Source organism: Numenius arquata, chromosome 25 (genome assembly GCF_964106895.1).
Source record: "Numenius arquata chromosome 25, bNumArq3.hap1.1, whole genome shotgun sequence".
Lineage (NCBI taxonomy): Eukaryota > Metazoa > Chordata > Aves > Charadriiformes > Scolopacidae > Numenius > Numenius arquata.
The window spans coordinates 6,110,260-6,124,708 of NC_133600.1; the positions used below are offsets into that span (position 1 = coordinate 6,110,260).

Below are 14,449 nucleotides of genomic sequence, written 5' to 3' on the forward strand. Positions count from 1 at the left end.
GGGGGGGGCGGGGGCTGGGGGCAGCGGGGCTTCGCCATGGGGAGTGAGCGATGGGGCCAGACTTTGGTTGGAGGCGACACCGCTGGGGGCTCAGCCCGGACCCTGCCGTGCCCCTGTGGTGGGTGGGGGGCACAGAGGCCCCGTGCCCACACCCAGCAGCTGCCCCGCTCCGCAGCGTGTGGCGGGGGGAAGCCGGGGAGCGGGGGAGGCAGCCAGTGGGGCAGCTGCAGCCTTCCCCCGGGGCTCCTCAGAGGGTCAGGCATGGGGCAAGCCGAGCCTGGCCGCAGTGGCTCCCTCTGCCACCCTCGTCCCCCCACCCGGTGTGGTGTGGAGGTCACAAGTTGGAAGACAGCCTGGACTTGGCTGGGTCCGTGTCGGGCGTGCTGGCCACCGAATCCTTGCGGGCGGCTGCCGAGTCCTGCGGCAGGGCAGGTGGCCCTGCGTGCAGCGAGCCCCCCGGGGCCGGGTGAGCTGCAGCCCCCCGCGATGCTGCTGGGCCCCGCAGCCCAGCCGGAGCGCCAGGGCCTGGCGAGGCAGCAGCCGGGCCCCCACCAATGGAGGAGCAGGACTCACGGGCTGAGGCTGGGGGGCTCTGGGTGCTGCCCCCTGCCAGCCCGTGGGGCAGGGAGGGCTGGGAGGCCGAGAGGGGCCGTGAATCCTGGCTGAGGCTGCTGGTGGGCAGCGCCTGTGTGCTTTTGTGGGCCGCCAGGCGCTGGGGTGAGCCGGGCGCCGGCTGCTGGCTGAGGGAGAGCTGGGAGCCCAGCTGGCCCGGGGCCCCCCCGTAGGCGAACGTCCGGCTGGCCAGGGGGCTTTGGGACGGCGGGCTGGCGGCGGCCGCGGCGAAGGCGCTGGTGGAGGCGGGCAGGGCTGTGGGCTGCGCCTGGTCCTGTGAGGGCGAGGGGTTGGCGTGGGGCACGGGGGGCTGCGGCTGCTGCAGGGGGCTCTGCTGCAGCAAGACGGGGGAGACGGCGAAGGGGCTGGGCACGGCCTGGGCATACTGCAGGCGGCGCATCATGCGGGGTGAGCCCAGAGCCATGGAGCCCACCAGCGGGCTGGCCATCTGCGGGCAGAAGCTCATGGCGACGGCTTGCTGGAGGGTGGCGATGGCGGAGGTGACCTGGGGCTGGACGGGGCTGTACATGGCCGTGTGCTGCTGCAGCTCCGCCTGCTGCACCATCTCCCGGTCATACTTGACGATCTCCTGGATGATTTCGTTCTCCTGGTTGTTGAAGACACCCGAGTTGAGGTCGTGCTGCACTTTGTGGAGCAGGATCGAGTTCTTCTTCCCTGCAGGGATGGGATGGGGAGCACCATGAGACCCTGTGCTGGGGGTTATGCTGGGCCCCCCACCCCAGCCACAGCTGCCCCACACTGCTGGGACAGCCCCCTCCATCTCCCCCCGAGCCCCTGTCCCCTACCGATGCGGTCGAGGCGGTCAATGGCCACAGTCTCAAAGGCCCGTCTCATCATGGGATACTCCTCCAGCACCTCGTTGAAGTTGTCCACCGAGAGCGAGTAGAGGCGGCAGTAGGTGTCTGCCCGGACACTGGCCGTGCGCCGGCCGCGGGTCAGCAGGCAGATTTCTGGGGGAAAACAACGGACCCAAGGTCAAAACACCACCAGGGAGGATTGGAAAGGGGGGGGGGTGGGTAGGCCAGGAGAAAGGGGCGAGAACCACCGCGGGCATCCCAGTGCCTCTTGCAGCCCCTGGGAGAGGACCCGGGGTCCCACCAGCACTCACCCCCAAAGTAGGAGCCATCAGAGAGTTTCATCTCCTTGTTGCCCTTGGTGAGGATGCTGACCACCCCGTGCTGGATGAAGTACATCTTCTTGCCGATGGTGCCCTCGCGGATGATGTAGTCACCCGGCTGAAACACCTCAAACTTCAGCTTGGTGAGCATCGCCGTGACAAAGTTGGGGTCGGCGTTGGCAAACAGCGGCATCGAGGCCACCAGCTTGCGGCAGTTGAAGTTCACGATTTCCTGCAGGGGAAGGGGGTGAGGGACCAGGAGGCAGGGACATGCCCCTGAGGGGGACGGTCCCCATCCTCCCTGTGGCATCCCGCGCCCGGCTCTCCAGCCCCAGGGGCCCTGACCTCACGCAGGGGCTCATTGAGCTCCCCCAGGATGCTGTCCTCGTCAAACATCTTGCCCTGGTAGCGGTGCTCGTAGTAGTCATGGATCTTCTGGCGGAAGTCAGCAGGCAGCTTGTGGAAGGACATGTACTGCTCCACCTGCTTGTACTGTGGGGAGAGGTGCTGTCAGCACCCAGACGGGGGGGGGGCTGCAGGGCTCAGACCCCCCCCAAATCACTGCTCCATGGGGCTGATCCTTCTCCATCGCCCCATCCTTGCCCCACAGACAGTACCAACAGGGAGCCCTCATCCCGCCTGGCTGCCCCTGCGGCCCCAGGAGGGGATGCGATGGCCAGGTGCGGGACCAGAGCCATGGTCCCCGTCCAGCCCAGCCCTACCTTCTCCTGGTACTGGCGCCGGGAGGAGTCCAGCGACTGGATGAGGGCGGTGGCGTGGCCGATGAACATGGCGTAGCAGGTGGCCCCCACGATCATGCTCAGCATCGTCAGCCAGATGTCTGTCATGCTCTCAGGCGCCTGCTTCCCGTAGCCAATGCAGAGCATGTGGCTCATGGACTTGAAGAGGGCGAAGGAGTAGAGCTCGCTCCAGGAGTCGTTCTGCAGCGATAGGGAGGGTGGCGGCGCTCAGCCCCAGGTGATGCACAGCAGCTTGCACATGTGTGTGCACGCGTGTGTGTGTGTGCACGGGCACGCATGGGGACAGCATCCCCGGTTCAGGCCTGTAGGACAATCTGGGTTTTCCACCCGCATCTCCTGACAGCGACAGGACCTGTTTGTTTGTTTGCTTGTTTGTTTTTGGGTGAGATCCAAACAAACCCTGCAGCGCTCGGCTCGTCCAGTCGGGTCGATGGTTGGACGAGATGATCTAAAAGATCCTTGCAACCTGGGCAATTCTATGATTCTATGCTCCTTCCCAGTGGGATTCTGCACCTCACCGCCTCCCCCCCCCCCCCCCCCTTGGGTTGTCAGTCATTGTAGTTTTTAGTGTTGATCTGCAAAAGCGCGGGGAGCTCCTGTGAAATGCTGTGATGGGAACCAGCTCCGAGTTTGTGGAAGCCACTGAGTTACTGCAGCAGTCGTGCTGGGGAGCCTGCAGCGGTGGCAGGGACAGTGGGAATCCCCCAGCCCGGCCTCGCACGCAGCCCCCAGTCCCCTCCAGGGGTGAAGCAGCTTGGGGTGGAGAAGCAGGAGATGGGGAGGAGAGGAAGAGGAGGAACGGAACAGAGATGGAAACACCAGCAGAACGGGACGAGATGGAGGGAGAAGAGCCATTTGTAGCAGACTGCAGGGCTGAGAGGGAGCAATTAGAAACCTGGCCCATTATTTATTAATAGCAGCTTTGTTGCTAATGAGCAGGGAGAAGGCGCAGGGGATGGGGCAGAGAGCTGTGTCAGCATCTTCCTCCCGCCTGGATTGATCCGGGTCCTGCGAGACCTCACCAGGGAGACTGTCGGCAGCACCACGGGGCACCGGTCAGTGTGGAATGGCATCTCCCAGGGTGAGTGGAGACCGGATGGCACGGGGATGGCCAGGGCATGGGGATAGCTGGGGCACAGGGAGCATGGCGGGGCCAGGGTCGGCACTCACCACCATCCCGTTGATGGAGACCCAGCAGTTCTGGGGGAAGTCCTGCAGCATGGGCACCAGGAACTGGAGGCAGCCGTCCCAGTGGCAGAGAAGCAGCATCATCCCGATGAGGTTGATGATCCTCATCACGGCGCTGGCCAGGTCGTACGTCATGTGGAAAATCTGCGGGCGGAAGGGCCGGGGCAGGATGGCAGAGGGTGAGCACAGGGACCGTCCCCCCCCGGCCTCACCCCCATGCCCCCGGCCAAAGGAGCCACTCGTGGCCGCCCCATCCCCAGCCCTCCCCGAGGTGGCTGCGCTCCATCCACCTACCTATTTATAGCCGGTGGGACGCTGCCATGCTGCCACCCTGGAGAGCACTAATGGCTGTGAGCTCTGACGAGGAAAAGCCAGCGCCGGTGGATGCTCAGGGAGCCAAGTGTTCTGGGCACCGGGGAGGGAGCAGGGCAGCCCCTGGGACCCCCCAGTCCAGGCTCAGCCATGGAGCGGCTTTCGGTAAAAAGGGTCTGAGGTACCTACGTTGGGGTCAGCTGAAGGGGGACGCCAAGCTGGGGAGAGCAGCCAGGGCAGCTCCACACAATCTGCCCAGAGATCCCACCCCAGCGGGCTGGGATCGAGAGCTTCAAACACTGAGACCCATCAGCGACATCCCAGGAGAGCCCTCAGGGTGGACACAGGAGGGAGACATGACCACTGGGACCCACCATGGTGGTCCTGGGACCAGAGACCCGCTGTGGAGGGGCAGCAGGAGCATGCCTCTAGGCTCGGTGCTCGGAGCATCCCCCTCACTGCCAGCACCAGCCCACAGCTCCCAGGAGAGCAGGGCTTCCCCTGGCTGTGTCCCCAGTCCCAGCCTCTCGCCCGGGGGCACCCACACAGGCCAACCCAGGGGGCAGAGACGTGTCCTCCTGGTTGCAAACTGAGCCGGGGGCTGATTTGTTCCTTTTCCTTTAATATTTTTAGGGTCCAGAAAAGGTGAATTCAAGGCGGGGAAAAAATAAAGAAAATAAGAAATTAACCCCCTGGCAGTGAAACTCCCAGTCCCCCCCCTGCTGCAGAACCAGGGCTGGAGCCGTAGGGCATTGCAGGGAGCAGCCGCAGGGCAAGGGCAGGGGCAAGGGCATGACATTCCCGTCTCCCTCTGTCCCCTGCCTGGGGTCTGTGGCTGCCTGCGCAGGCAGGGCAGGTGGCGCGGGCAGCACGAGGCAGAGCTGATGCGATGTGATGGGGAGGGAACAAGGTGGAGGGCGAGGGGCTGGGGAAGGGGCAGCCAGGGGCGAGGACAGGCAGGAGCAGCCCCATCCCCATCTCTGCCAGCCCCTCGCTGCCCCTCTCCCAGCCGCTGCCAAGGCTGCTGGGGGTAAAATCAACCCCTGGCTGCCCCTCCAGAGCCGCTCCGGCCGCACCCACCATCCCCAGCCGCTGCCTCCGAGAGCAGGCGAGGTCCCGGCAGGGATCGGGGCCACGCTCCCCTCCCAAACCCTCAGCAGATGCGATTACCAGGATAATCTGCAGAGCCACGCAGGGGTTTAACTCGTCCCCGGGGCTCTCCCTGCTAAGTCCCATCTGAAAGTGAAAAGGACGCAGAGCAGGAACCCCGGCAGCAGGGAACGGGGGAGATGGACACACTTTGGGCTGGGGGGGTCGCAGGAGGCGCAGGACGGTCCCACAGCAGAGCCCAGCCCCAGAGCAAGGAGCGGGAGAAGGGCAGAGGGCAGGGGGATGTGGGTGGGGCGATGTGGGCAGGGGGGATGCGGGCAGACTGACTGGAGCCGCAGCCATACCCCCCCACCCCAGGGACGAGGGGCAGCCCCCCGCGACAGCACTGCGAGTGTGGGGGCTCTGCTGGGAGAGCTGGGCTGAGCCCTGTGCATGCGGGGGGGATGAGCCCCCTGGAGCTGCGGGAAGAACCATGTGCTTTGGGCTATTCCCCGTTGCGGGGTCAGGCCAGGAAACACCGAGCCACGAGAGAACCAGGCAGTGTCGTGTGGGAGCTGCCGGGCACAGACCCCCAGCGCCCACCCCAGCTGGCAAAGCAGCCGCCTCTGCGTGGGGGAGGCACGGGAAGGAGGGTCTGCTGCCATCCCTCAGCCGTCACAGCCGGTGTCTCCGTGCCCAGGCTGCACTGCGGTCCCTGCAGCGCTGCTCGCCTGCGGAGCCTGCATGGAGGCAGAGGAGACCCAGCTGAGAGCCACCCATGCCCCCACCGGGCCTGGGGACACGGGGAGGAGGAGGAGGAGGAAGGAGTGAAGGCCCTCGCATCCCTCCAGCCTGCAGGCACGCAGCAGCCCTGCTGCAGCGAGCACCTGCAGAGCCCCAGCCAACGCAGCCGCCAGCCCACACACCGGAGCCACACAGCAAAGCCAAGCATGCCACGTCCCGACACCTCCCAGCCCCTGCAGCCCCGGGGCAGCACCCTGCCTCCTGCCCCTGAGGGGCTGGGGCTCCTGCAGACCCCCCCCGGTGCTCCCCGAGGTCCCCGTGGAGCAGGGAGATGGAGGGGACCAGGGGCAAGGACTGTCACCTGCCCCAGCACATGGGGACACGGTTGAGCTGCCAGCGGAGCACGGGGCGGCACGGCTGCTTGTGCCAGCCATGCTGTCACCCCGGGTGGTGCCGAACCACGGCACTGGGGCCAGCTGGGTAAACACCAGCACCCGGACACACACACACACACTTGTGCATACACACTTGTGTGCACGCGCGCGCACACACACACATGTGTGCGCACACACACAGAGCTTTGCTCAGCTGTGGCTCAGTTGGCCCCAAATGGAACAGCCTTGGCACAGAAGCAGATTGGGACCACACTTATGTCCCCCCGGGGACAGAGCAGAGGTGAAGGTGGGGGACACCCAGAGCCCCCCCACTCCAGGGAGGGTCACAGCCACCTTGCAGACCCCGTCCAACCCGCCAGCCCCTCAGGCAGCCCCAAGCCCCACCTGCCTTGCAGGGCCCCCCCCCAGTTGCCGCTCTCTCTGGCTGGTCCCACCACTGCCAGAGAAGGGACCCCCCTGTGGGGGCTGCGTCCCACGGGACCCTCACCTCCTCCCACTGGTGGATGTAGCGGATGAGCCGGGAGAGGCGGAGGAGCCGCAGGAGGCTGAGGATCTTGGTGAAGCGGACGATGCGGAGGGCACGGGCTGTCTTGTACACCTCTGAGTCTATGCCCTTCTCTACGATGAGGAAGACGTAGTCCACAGGGATGGAAGAGACAAAGTCCACCACAAACCAGGTCTTGAGGTACTTCTTCTTGATCCTCTCGGGGTCCAGGATGATTTCTGTGTTATCCTCAATGACAATCCCCGTCCGGAAGTTCAGCACCAGGTCCATCAGGAAGAAGGTGTCGGAGACCACATTGAACACGATCCAGGGCGCCGTGGTCTCCTCCTTGAAGAAGGTGATGCCCACAGGAATGATGATCAGGTTGCCCACCATGAAGAGCAGCATTGTGAAGTCCCAGTAAAACCTAGTGAGCGAGAGGATGGAGGAGGAAGTCACTGGTGTCCTGAGTCACCCGCGTGTTGAGGGGATCCAGCCCTTGTGCCCTGCCCTAAGGGACCTGCACTACTGGGGTGCTGTCGCTCTGATGTCACCTTGGCCACAGGAACCCCTGTCCCCTCCATAGGGACTACAACCTGCTCCCCCCTCTCCAAACTGCCCCCTGGCCTGATCCTACAGGTCAGCATGGTCCCTGGTCGAGGTGGGGCTGTGCAAGCAGAAGGGGTGCAGGATGAAGCCAGGGGCTGCCAGGGCTCTTCCTGCAATGCCGGGATGGCCGGAGCTCTGCCCCAAGCACCCAAACCCAGACAGGGCCCATGCGAGGGGAGAACGATGAGGTGCCGGTAGGGGAGACCCTCACGCTGAGCCACCCTGGGGCAGCCCCTGGGCTGGGGACCACCCTCACCCCCAAACCGCCGGCCACGGCAACCACCACCCCCCAAACGGTGGGGCCATCTCACTCTCTGGTCACGGGTGGCAGCAGGACGGGAAAGCCTGGCCACCCCCAACCCTCCCTGCTCCCAGAGGGGGGACCCCAGGATGGGGGACAGTGTCCCCTGGGACAGCCAGGGCCACCCCACTCCAGCACCTCCCTGGACCGGGTTGCAGTCCTGGTCTCGGGGGGCACAGGGCAGGGGCTGCAGGGCAGATGCCGGCAGCGCGGCCACGGTAGAAGGAGCCGCAGCAGCTCCCGGTCACGTACGGCTGCAGCTGGAGCCGGCATCACCCCAGCCCCGGTCAGACGGCGGAGGCGGCGATGGAGGCCTCTGCCCGGGCTCCTCTGCCCTCTCCTGCCTCTCCCTCGTCCTTCTCTCCTTTCTCCTTGTCCATGTCTCCTGGGCCACGGATGACCTTTCCCAGCGCCTGCAAGGTCACCGCAGCCCCGTCCCGGCAGCACCGTGCAGAGGGGACGCTGCCCCCTCGCTCCCTGCCTGCCCCGCACCCCAGCACTGGCCTGGGGGGCAGGAGGGGGGGACACTCCTCAGTGCCACGCACACAGGCACGCAGGACCCTCGCCCATGCGTTGCTGCCCCCCCCCACCATGCCGCCCCCAAGCAGGAGCCCCCGGGAGCTGCGGGCTGATGGGGGGGTTGTCCTGGCCACACTGCCAGGGACGGGGGGACGAGGGGGGTAGGACCCCCTGCACACAGGGAGGGGAGATGGGCCGGATCTGGCCCCCTCCCCGCCCCGTGCAGATTAGCGCAAGACCAGAAGGAGCGGAGCATCCCAGCTCCTGACCTTTCTCCAATGACACCTTCCCCATGTGAGACGTTGCCGTGGCAACCGTGAGTGATGTCACTGCTGCACAATGATGACTTCACACCCAGGACCGTCTCCAGGGTACCCTCCCCAGCTGCCAGCCGGGAGGAGGGGGCTGTGCTCCCCCACGACCCCCAGGCTCCCCAGGCGAGTGCCGGCCACCGGCAGCAAATGGCTCCAGCACCCCGCACACACCCCACCCCACCCCCCCCAGGTAGGGACACTGCGGCCATGGTGAGCCCCTGGGGGTCCAGCTGCACGGCACAACCCCCCCAGAGATGCTGCCAGGGCTGGGACAGCTCACAGCAGCATCACCAGGCTGCATCTGCCCCCCAGGCCCCCCCAGCAGCTCCTGCTCCCCTGCACTGGCCCTGCCGCACAAAGCGAGTCCCATGGGGGCATCAGCCACGCAAAGCTGCGAAGAACAAAGATTAAATAACCACGCCAGCTGGACAAAACTCTCCTCTGGCTCAAATCCCTTTGCAATCTGGCTGAGCCAGGGCAGAGCTCGTCCTGCTGAGAAAGATAAACTGCTCCCGGTCCCCCCCAGCACACGGCTGACTCCGTGCGGTCTCTTCGGGGAGCCGGGTGCAATACCAATGCTTTCTTCCTCGGAGGGCAGTGTGTGCATAGAAAAAAAAGACCCAATCCAGGCTACTAAAAATATCTGAAAATAAATTAATTAGGATCCTCGGCACCCGCTCCCGTGCTTCTGACCCACTTGAACGACAGCGGCGGTGACAGAAGATGCCAAAGCCTCTGCGAGCGGGGACTGTGTTCCTGCGCCATCGGCCCCCCCAAAGCCTGGCACTGTGGTGCCACCCCCCAGGTCCTGGGTGGGAGCAGGGTCAGAGCTGAGTACCCCCACCAAGTCCCAGGGACCCCACCGTGCTCCTGCCCCCAAAACCTTGGGTCATGTGCCCTCCCAGAGCTGCCACCTCCCCAGCACCTCCCAAACCCCGAGGCTGGAGAGGGATGGGGCAATCCCAACGTCCAGTCCTCCCCATCTGCCCACTCTTACCACCTGGGAGGGGGCCAGGAGAACCCCCGCCAAGCCACCCGGCGGGGGCACAGCCTCAGGACACCAGGGACATCCCCGTTCAGCTCCATCGCTGGCACATGGAGTGCCAGGGGCTGCCAGGGGCTATCCAGCTGCCTCTGTGCGCTCGGTGCAACACGTCGCTCCCCTCCACAGCGGACAATGCTCCCCGAGACCCCTCTCTGTGGGGGGTGCCCCCAAGGGCTGAGCCCCTCGGCCCAGATCAGGGCCCCGGCTACAAACACAGGGCTGCCCGGTGGGACGGTGTGGGATCGGCACAGGATCAGCGCTTTGCAAACTTGCACTAAATACTCATATTCCAAAAACGAGGTCACTCTTAGAAGTGGGTTAAGAAGCCAATGGCAGGAGTTTGCCCGAGCCCAGCTAGCGGAGAAGTGCAGCGCCCAATGTGGCCTCTGTACCCCCACATCCCAGCACAGCCAGTTGGGATGAACAACTGGTGCTGCTCCCCCCCCTGGAAAAGCCTTTTACCCTCCCTGGGGAGGGGAGGGGGAGTAAAGGCTCTGTGAACTGCTCAATGACCCAAACCTTCCCAGTCCCCCCAGACGGTCAGTCCCAGCTTTCCTTCCCTGGTGACCAAGCGGTGGCTTCCAGCCACCCCCAGACCCGGCTGCCCCACACTGACACCGCGGAGCGGGGGGTCGCAGATCCCCGACTGCCCCACCAGACGGGATGGTAACGCGGGGACCAGCAACGGCTCAACACGTCAGGAGCGACAGCAGCCAGTCACACGGGTCCCTCCACTCAGGAGCCCAATGGTGGCACGAACAAGGTGGTGGCACCACCCAGGCAGCAGCAAAGCCCCAGAAACCGTTTCAGCCCGAGATGAGGAAGGCTCCGGCCAAGCAGCACCAGGGACACGTGGTCCAGATGTGGCTTCGCTCCCGATTCAGCTGCAGGACCGGCTCTTGCAATGGGAATTCACCAGCAGCAAAACCCCACGGCTCTGCCCCAGCCCCACGCCTGGTGGAGGGCTGGGGTGCCACGAGAGGACACTGGCGTAGCCGTATTGGGTGACCCTGCCACGATCACGGGGAGACTGGCACCACCACCACCACTGAACCATGGGCTGTGCACAGCTCACAGTGTTACTGCTGCCTCCAGGCGGGCTTCTCCTCCCAAGCTTACACAAGCCTCTCCCTGGTGCCCTGGCTCCCGTGGCCCCAGGAAGCACCCGCTCCCCTGGGGATGCCGCTGGGTTCCTGCTGGGCCCTGGCTCCCCAGTAAGGATGGGAGCCAGACCAGCAATGTGCCCTGGGTCAAGAGTGATACCCCCATTGCAGAAACACCAACAGAAATAAGGAGAAAGTCGAGGGTATTTGGGCTTTTCCTCCCATCGATAAAGACCAGAAGCGGCAAAGACAGAGAGGAGAACTGAGCGCGGCACCCAAAGGAGGGGGCTCAGCGCAACACCATCTACTTCAGCGCACAATTTACAAAGTCTCTTTTACCAGATTTGCAGCTCAGGATCTCAACCAGCCACCCAGGCAGCTTCCTAATAATTCAATAGTTATGCAAATAAATAGCAACTCTCATTCCTGGAGCAAGTCTGCCCCTGAATTTTGCATGAATAACCACAGAGCCGTGTTCGTGAGGAGGCAGAATTTCTGAACGGCTCCGATTATGAAATGATGTCACACATGCAGATGGGCAATGATTTTATCTTAAGATGGGAAAATGGGTTTTGCAGGGGAAACATGTCTGGATCCATGCTCCATTATCATTACTAGATAAACATACTATTTTTTTTAAGGCAGGGCAGTGTGGAAAAGACGGACACACGTCCTGAATGCGCACGAGCAGAGCGGGCTCCGTAGGGCCCGGCGCTCAGCCCTGCGTGGAGCGGATCCTGTTTCTGTAGCCCCAGCGATGCCGTGGCTCTGCCCGCGGCTCCTCCCCACTGGGCAGGGAACTCTCCCACCCCGTCCAGCATCAAAACACAGGCAGTGCCTCTTCCCCAATGGGTTTCAAGTCTTGATAGTGGCTCTGGGAGGGACGGAGCCAGCATGGGGCAGGACAGCCAGGGTGACTCCCCAAGGTCACCCAGCAGGGACCGGTGTCCGCTGCAAGCGCCAGCCCGGGGAGCGACGCTGCTGCTCCGCGGAGAAGCCTCCGAGGCCTCGCTCCCGCCGCGGCCTCACCACAGGGAGACCCCGCTCTCAGCAGCACCACAGGATCTGCCACCGGCACTGCGGCTCTGCTGGCTCGGAGAAGCAGGGCCCTGGTGTAGTCGTGGTGGGGGACAGCGGGGACAGCCCATCACCCCACTCCCAGCCTCCCCCAGCTGCTGAGGGCGAAGCGGAGCGCAGGAGCAGAGCCCCCCATTCTCCTGGGAACCCCTGGGTGTCAGGGTTGGCACCACCACACCTGCCCTGTCATGGCAGGGATGGAGAAGCTCCCTCCGCCGCGGGACCGGCGATGGCCACACGGTGCAGCCGCCCCTCGCCCTGGCTCTGCTGCAGACCTGGTCCCCAGTCGGCCAAGGAGGGGGTGTCAATGGATACCCACAGTGAGTTCCCAGTGGGAACGTCTGCCACAAGGACACAAGATCCCTGTGCAGGAGATCAGCCCTGAGAAGAGGCCTCAGGCCCTGGCTGCTCCTCTGGAAGATGCCAGATCAGCCCAGGAGCAGTGCACGAGGGCAGGAGGAGCAGGAGGTGCAGGTGCTGGTCCCTGCTCTGAGCCCACCCGGCCAAGGCAAACCCTACTGCCCATGGCCACCTCTACCTGCCCTGGGGACCCCTGAGCCGGTGGGGACCCCTCAGTGCCAAGAATGAACAGATCCTGAGGTCCAGCGTCCCACACACCGTGCACCCGCTCGCCTGTGCCCAGCGAACCTGCCCCCAAGCCTCCCCAAACCACGCACCTGAACAGCAGCAGAACAACTGAACCGAGCCCTTTGTTCACCCCAGAGCCTTCAGGGTCACCCGCGATGCCAGCGGGGTCTTGGCCACACATCCCCACAAGGTGATGTGCCACCTGCCCCAGCCAGATGAGCCACACATCCCTCCCGGTAGCCTGCACGGACCGAGGAAGCATTTGCCACTTCTGTGCTCCCCAGGGGCTCAGGGGGTGGAAAGGAGATGGAGCTGCAGAGTCTCCATCCCTGGGTCTGCCACCCACACAGGCTGGATCTTGGGAGCGAGACGAATCCCTCCTCAGACTCCCTGAATCTCAGGGACAGGATCAGGCCTCCTTGGGGGAGGGGGAGCCTTCACAAAGCTCTGCTTGGCAGCAGAGCGAGCATCACGTTGTCCTGCCCAGACCCTCGGCCCTGAGAGGGGAGGGTGACACCTTCCCCGGTGCGGTTTGGGGACAGCCACAGCCCGGTGAGGCTCCGGAGGGTCCGTGCTGGGCCCAGCCGTCCGAGGCCCCGGGAAGGACGAGGGGATGCCCTTGCCCAGGCACCCCCTGTCAAAGCTCTCGGCGTCCCCGGATCGGCTGATGCTCTGCTGGGGAGGGGGATGCCCAGCCGCCAGCCCCTCCCTGCACAAAGCGAGCAGCATCCTCGCTGCCACCTCCGGCACCGCTCAAGGTGCCCTCTCCCAGGGCACGGCTCGGCCTCCCCTTCCCCGGCCGGCGGGGCCGGGCCCGGGCTCCGCTCGCCCCCCGTAACGTCGCCGGGGCCGGATGCTCCGGCCCGGCGGGATGCAGCCGGTCGCGGGGCCGCGGAGCCCCCCGCCCGCCCCCCGCCCGCGCACCTGAAGTCGCTGTAGGGGTGGATGATCCAGGCCCCCGCCGACTTGACGCGCTCCTGCTCCCGCTCCACCGCCTTCTGCGAGCCGAACATCCGCAGCGAGAACTTGTTGACGCCGGGCTGGAGCATCGCCCCGAACTGCCGCTGCATGAAGCTGGCCTGGCTCCCGCGGACCTCCTCGCCCGCATCCTCGCCCGCACCCTCCTCGGCCGCCTTGGCCCCGCCGGGGGACGCGCCGCCGCCGCCGCAGGAGAAGGAGACCTTGGGCTCCCGGGGCGTCTCCGGGCCGGGGCTCCGCGGCGGCTCCCCCCGCCGGCACTCGCCATTCGGGGACCCCTTCCCGCCGCGGCCCCGCGGCCGCCCCGCCGTCGCCGCCGCCCCACCGCGCTTGGCCGCCTCGGCCGCCTCCTCCTCGGCCGCCACCTCCCCGCCCGCCGCGCCGCGGCCCGCCCGCATCCTGCCGCTGCCGCCGCCGAGGCCACCGGCGGCCGAGTGGCGCCCGCCGCCGCGGCGGGGGCGGGCCGGGGCGGGCCGGGGGCGGGCGGCGGGGCTGGGCCGAGGACCGGGCGGCTCCGCAGCTCCCCCCGCCGGTACAGCCCTCACCGGCAGAACCGGAGACCGGGGCCGCCTCGCTCCGCCCGCCGGCCCCGGCCCCTCGGGGGTGCCCGTCCCCGGGAAGCGCGGCCCCCGGTGCGGGGCCGGACCGGGACCTCCGGAGCCCGCCGGCCCGTCCGCCCCGCCGCGGGGGGAGAGCTTCGGACGCCGCCCCGTGAAAATCCAGTTCGCGTCCCTGCCCCGGGACCTGCCGAGGGGTCCGCCCGCTCCGCCGCCAGGCGCAGCCGGGGCCGATGCTCTGGGTGCCGGAGAGGGTCGGGGGCCCAGCACCTCCTCCTGCCCCCCGGGATCGTGGATTTCCCGCTGCGGCTTCCCCGGGCTGCGGGGCGTCGGGGGACACCGGGGTGGGGAGGCCGGTGAGCCCCGAGCACCCTCGAAGGGGCGGACGCGGGAGCGGAGCCGCCCCGGCGGCGGGGACACGGCTCCGCAACCCCGGCGGTCCCGGTGCCGCGGGCGATGTGGCCGGGGCGGGTGGCACCATCTGCTGCCCGCGGTCGGAGGCGCAGCCCGACGGTGCGTGTCCAGCTCCCGCGGCCCGAGCCGGCCCCGCACCATGCCCGGGGTGGGGAGCGGGCAGTGCACCCCCCCCGCTGGGCCCCGCGGGAGGGGACACCCCGAAAGCCGCGCTCCGGGGC

General features: G+C 66.3%; 1 protein-coding gene across 1 annotated transcript; it reads right to left on the reverse strand.

Annotated features, from left to right (window-relative positions):
- Positions 1 to 334: 334 nt before the first annotated feature.
- Positions 335 to 13,789, reverse strand: HCN2 (hyperpolarization activated cyclic nucleotide gated potassium and sodium channel 2). Its single transcript, XM_074163730.1, has 8 exons — positions 13,204 to 13,789; positions 6,727 to 7,150; positions 3,682 to 3,843; positions 2,473 to 2,691; positions 2,096 to 2,242; positions 1,742 to 1,982; positions 1,419 to 1,583; positions 335 to 1,287 (listed from the first exon to the last, which is right to left on the reverse strand). The coding sequence occupies exons 1-8, from the start codon at positions 13,653 to 13,655 to the stop codon at positions 335 to 337; spliced, it is 2,763 nt and encodes a 920-aa protein (XP_074019831.1). The 5' UTR covers positions 13,656 to 13,789.
- Positions 13,790 to 14,449: the final 660 nt, after the last annotated feature.

Bases quoted from the DNA above. Each gene is read 5' to 3' on its own strand.
- HCN2 (XM_074163730.1), bottom strand. From the start codon at position 13,655: ATGCGGGCGGGCCGCGGCGCGGCGGGCGGGGAGGTGGCGGCCGAGGAG. The intron at 2,243-2,472 runs GTAGGGCTGGGC...CTCTCCCCACAG, and splicing joins GGCGCCAGTACCAGGAGAAG to TACAAGCAGGTGGAGCAGTA. The intron at 1,983-2,095 runs GTCAGGGCCCCT...CTTCCCCTGCAG, and splicing joins TCAATGAGCCCCTGCGTGAG to GAAATCGTGAACTTCAACTG.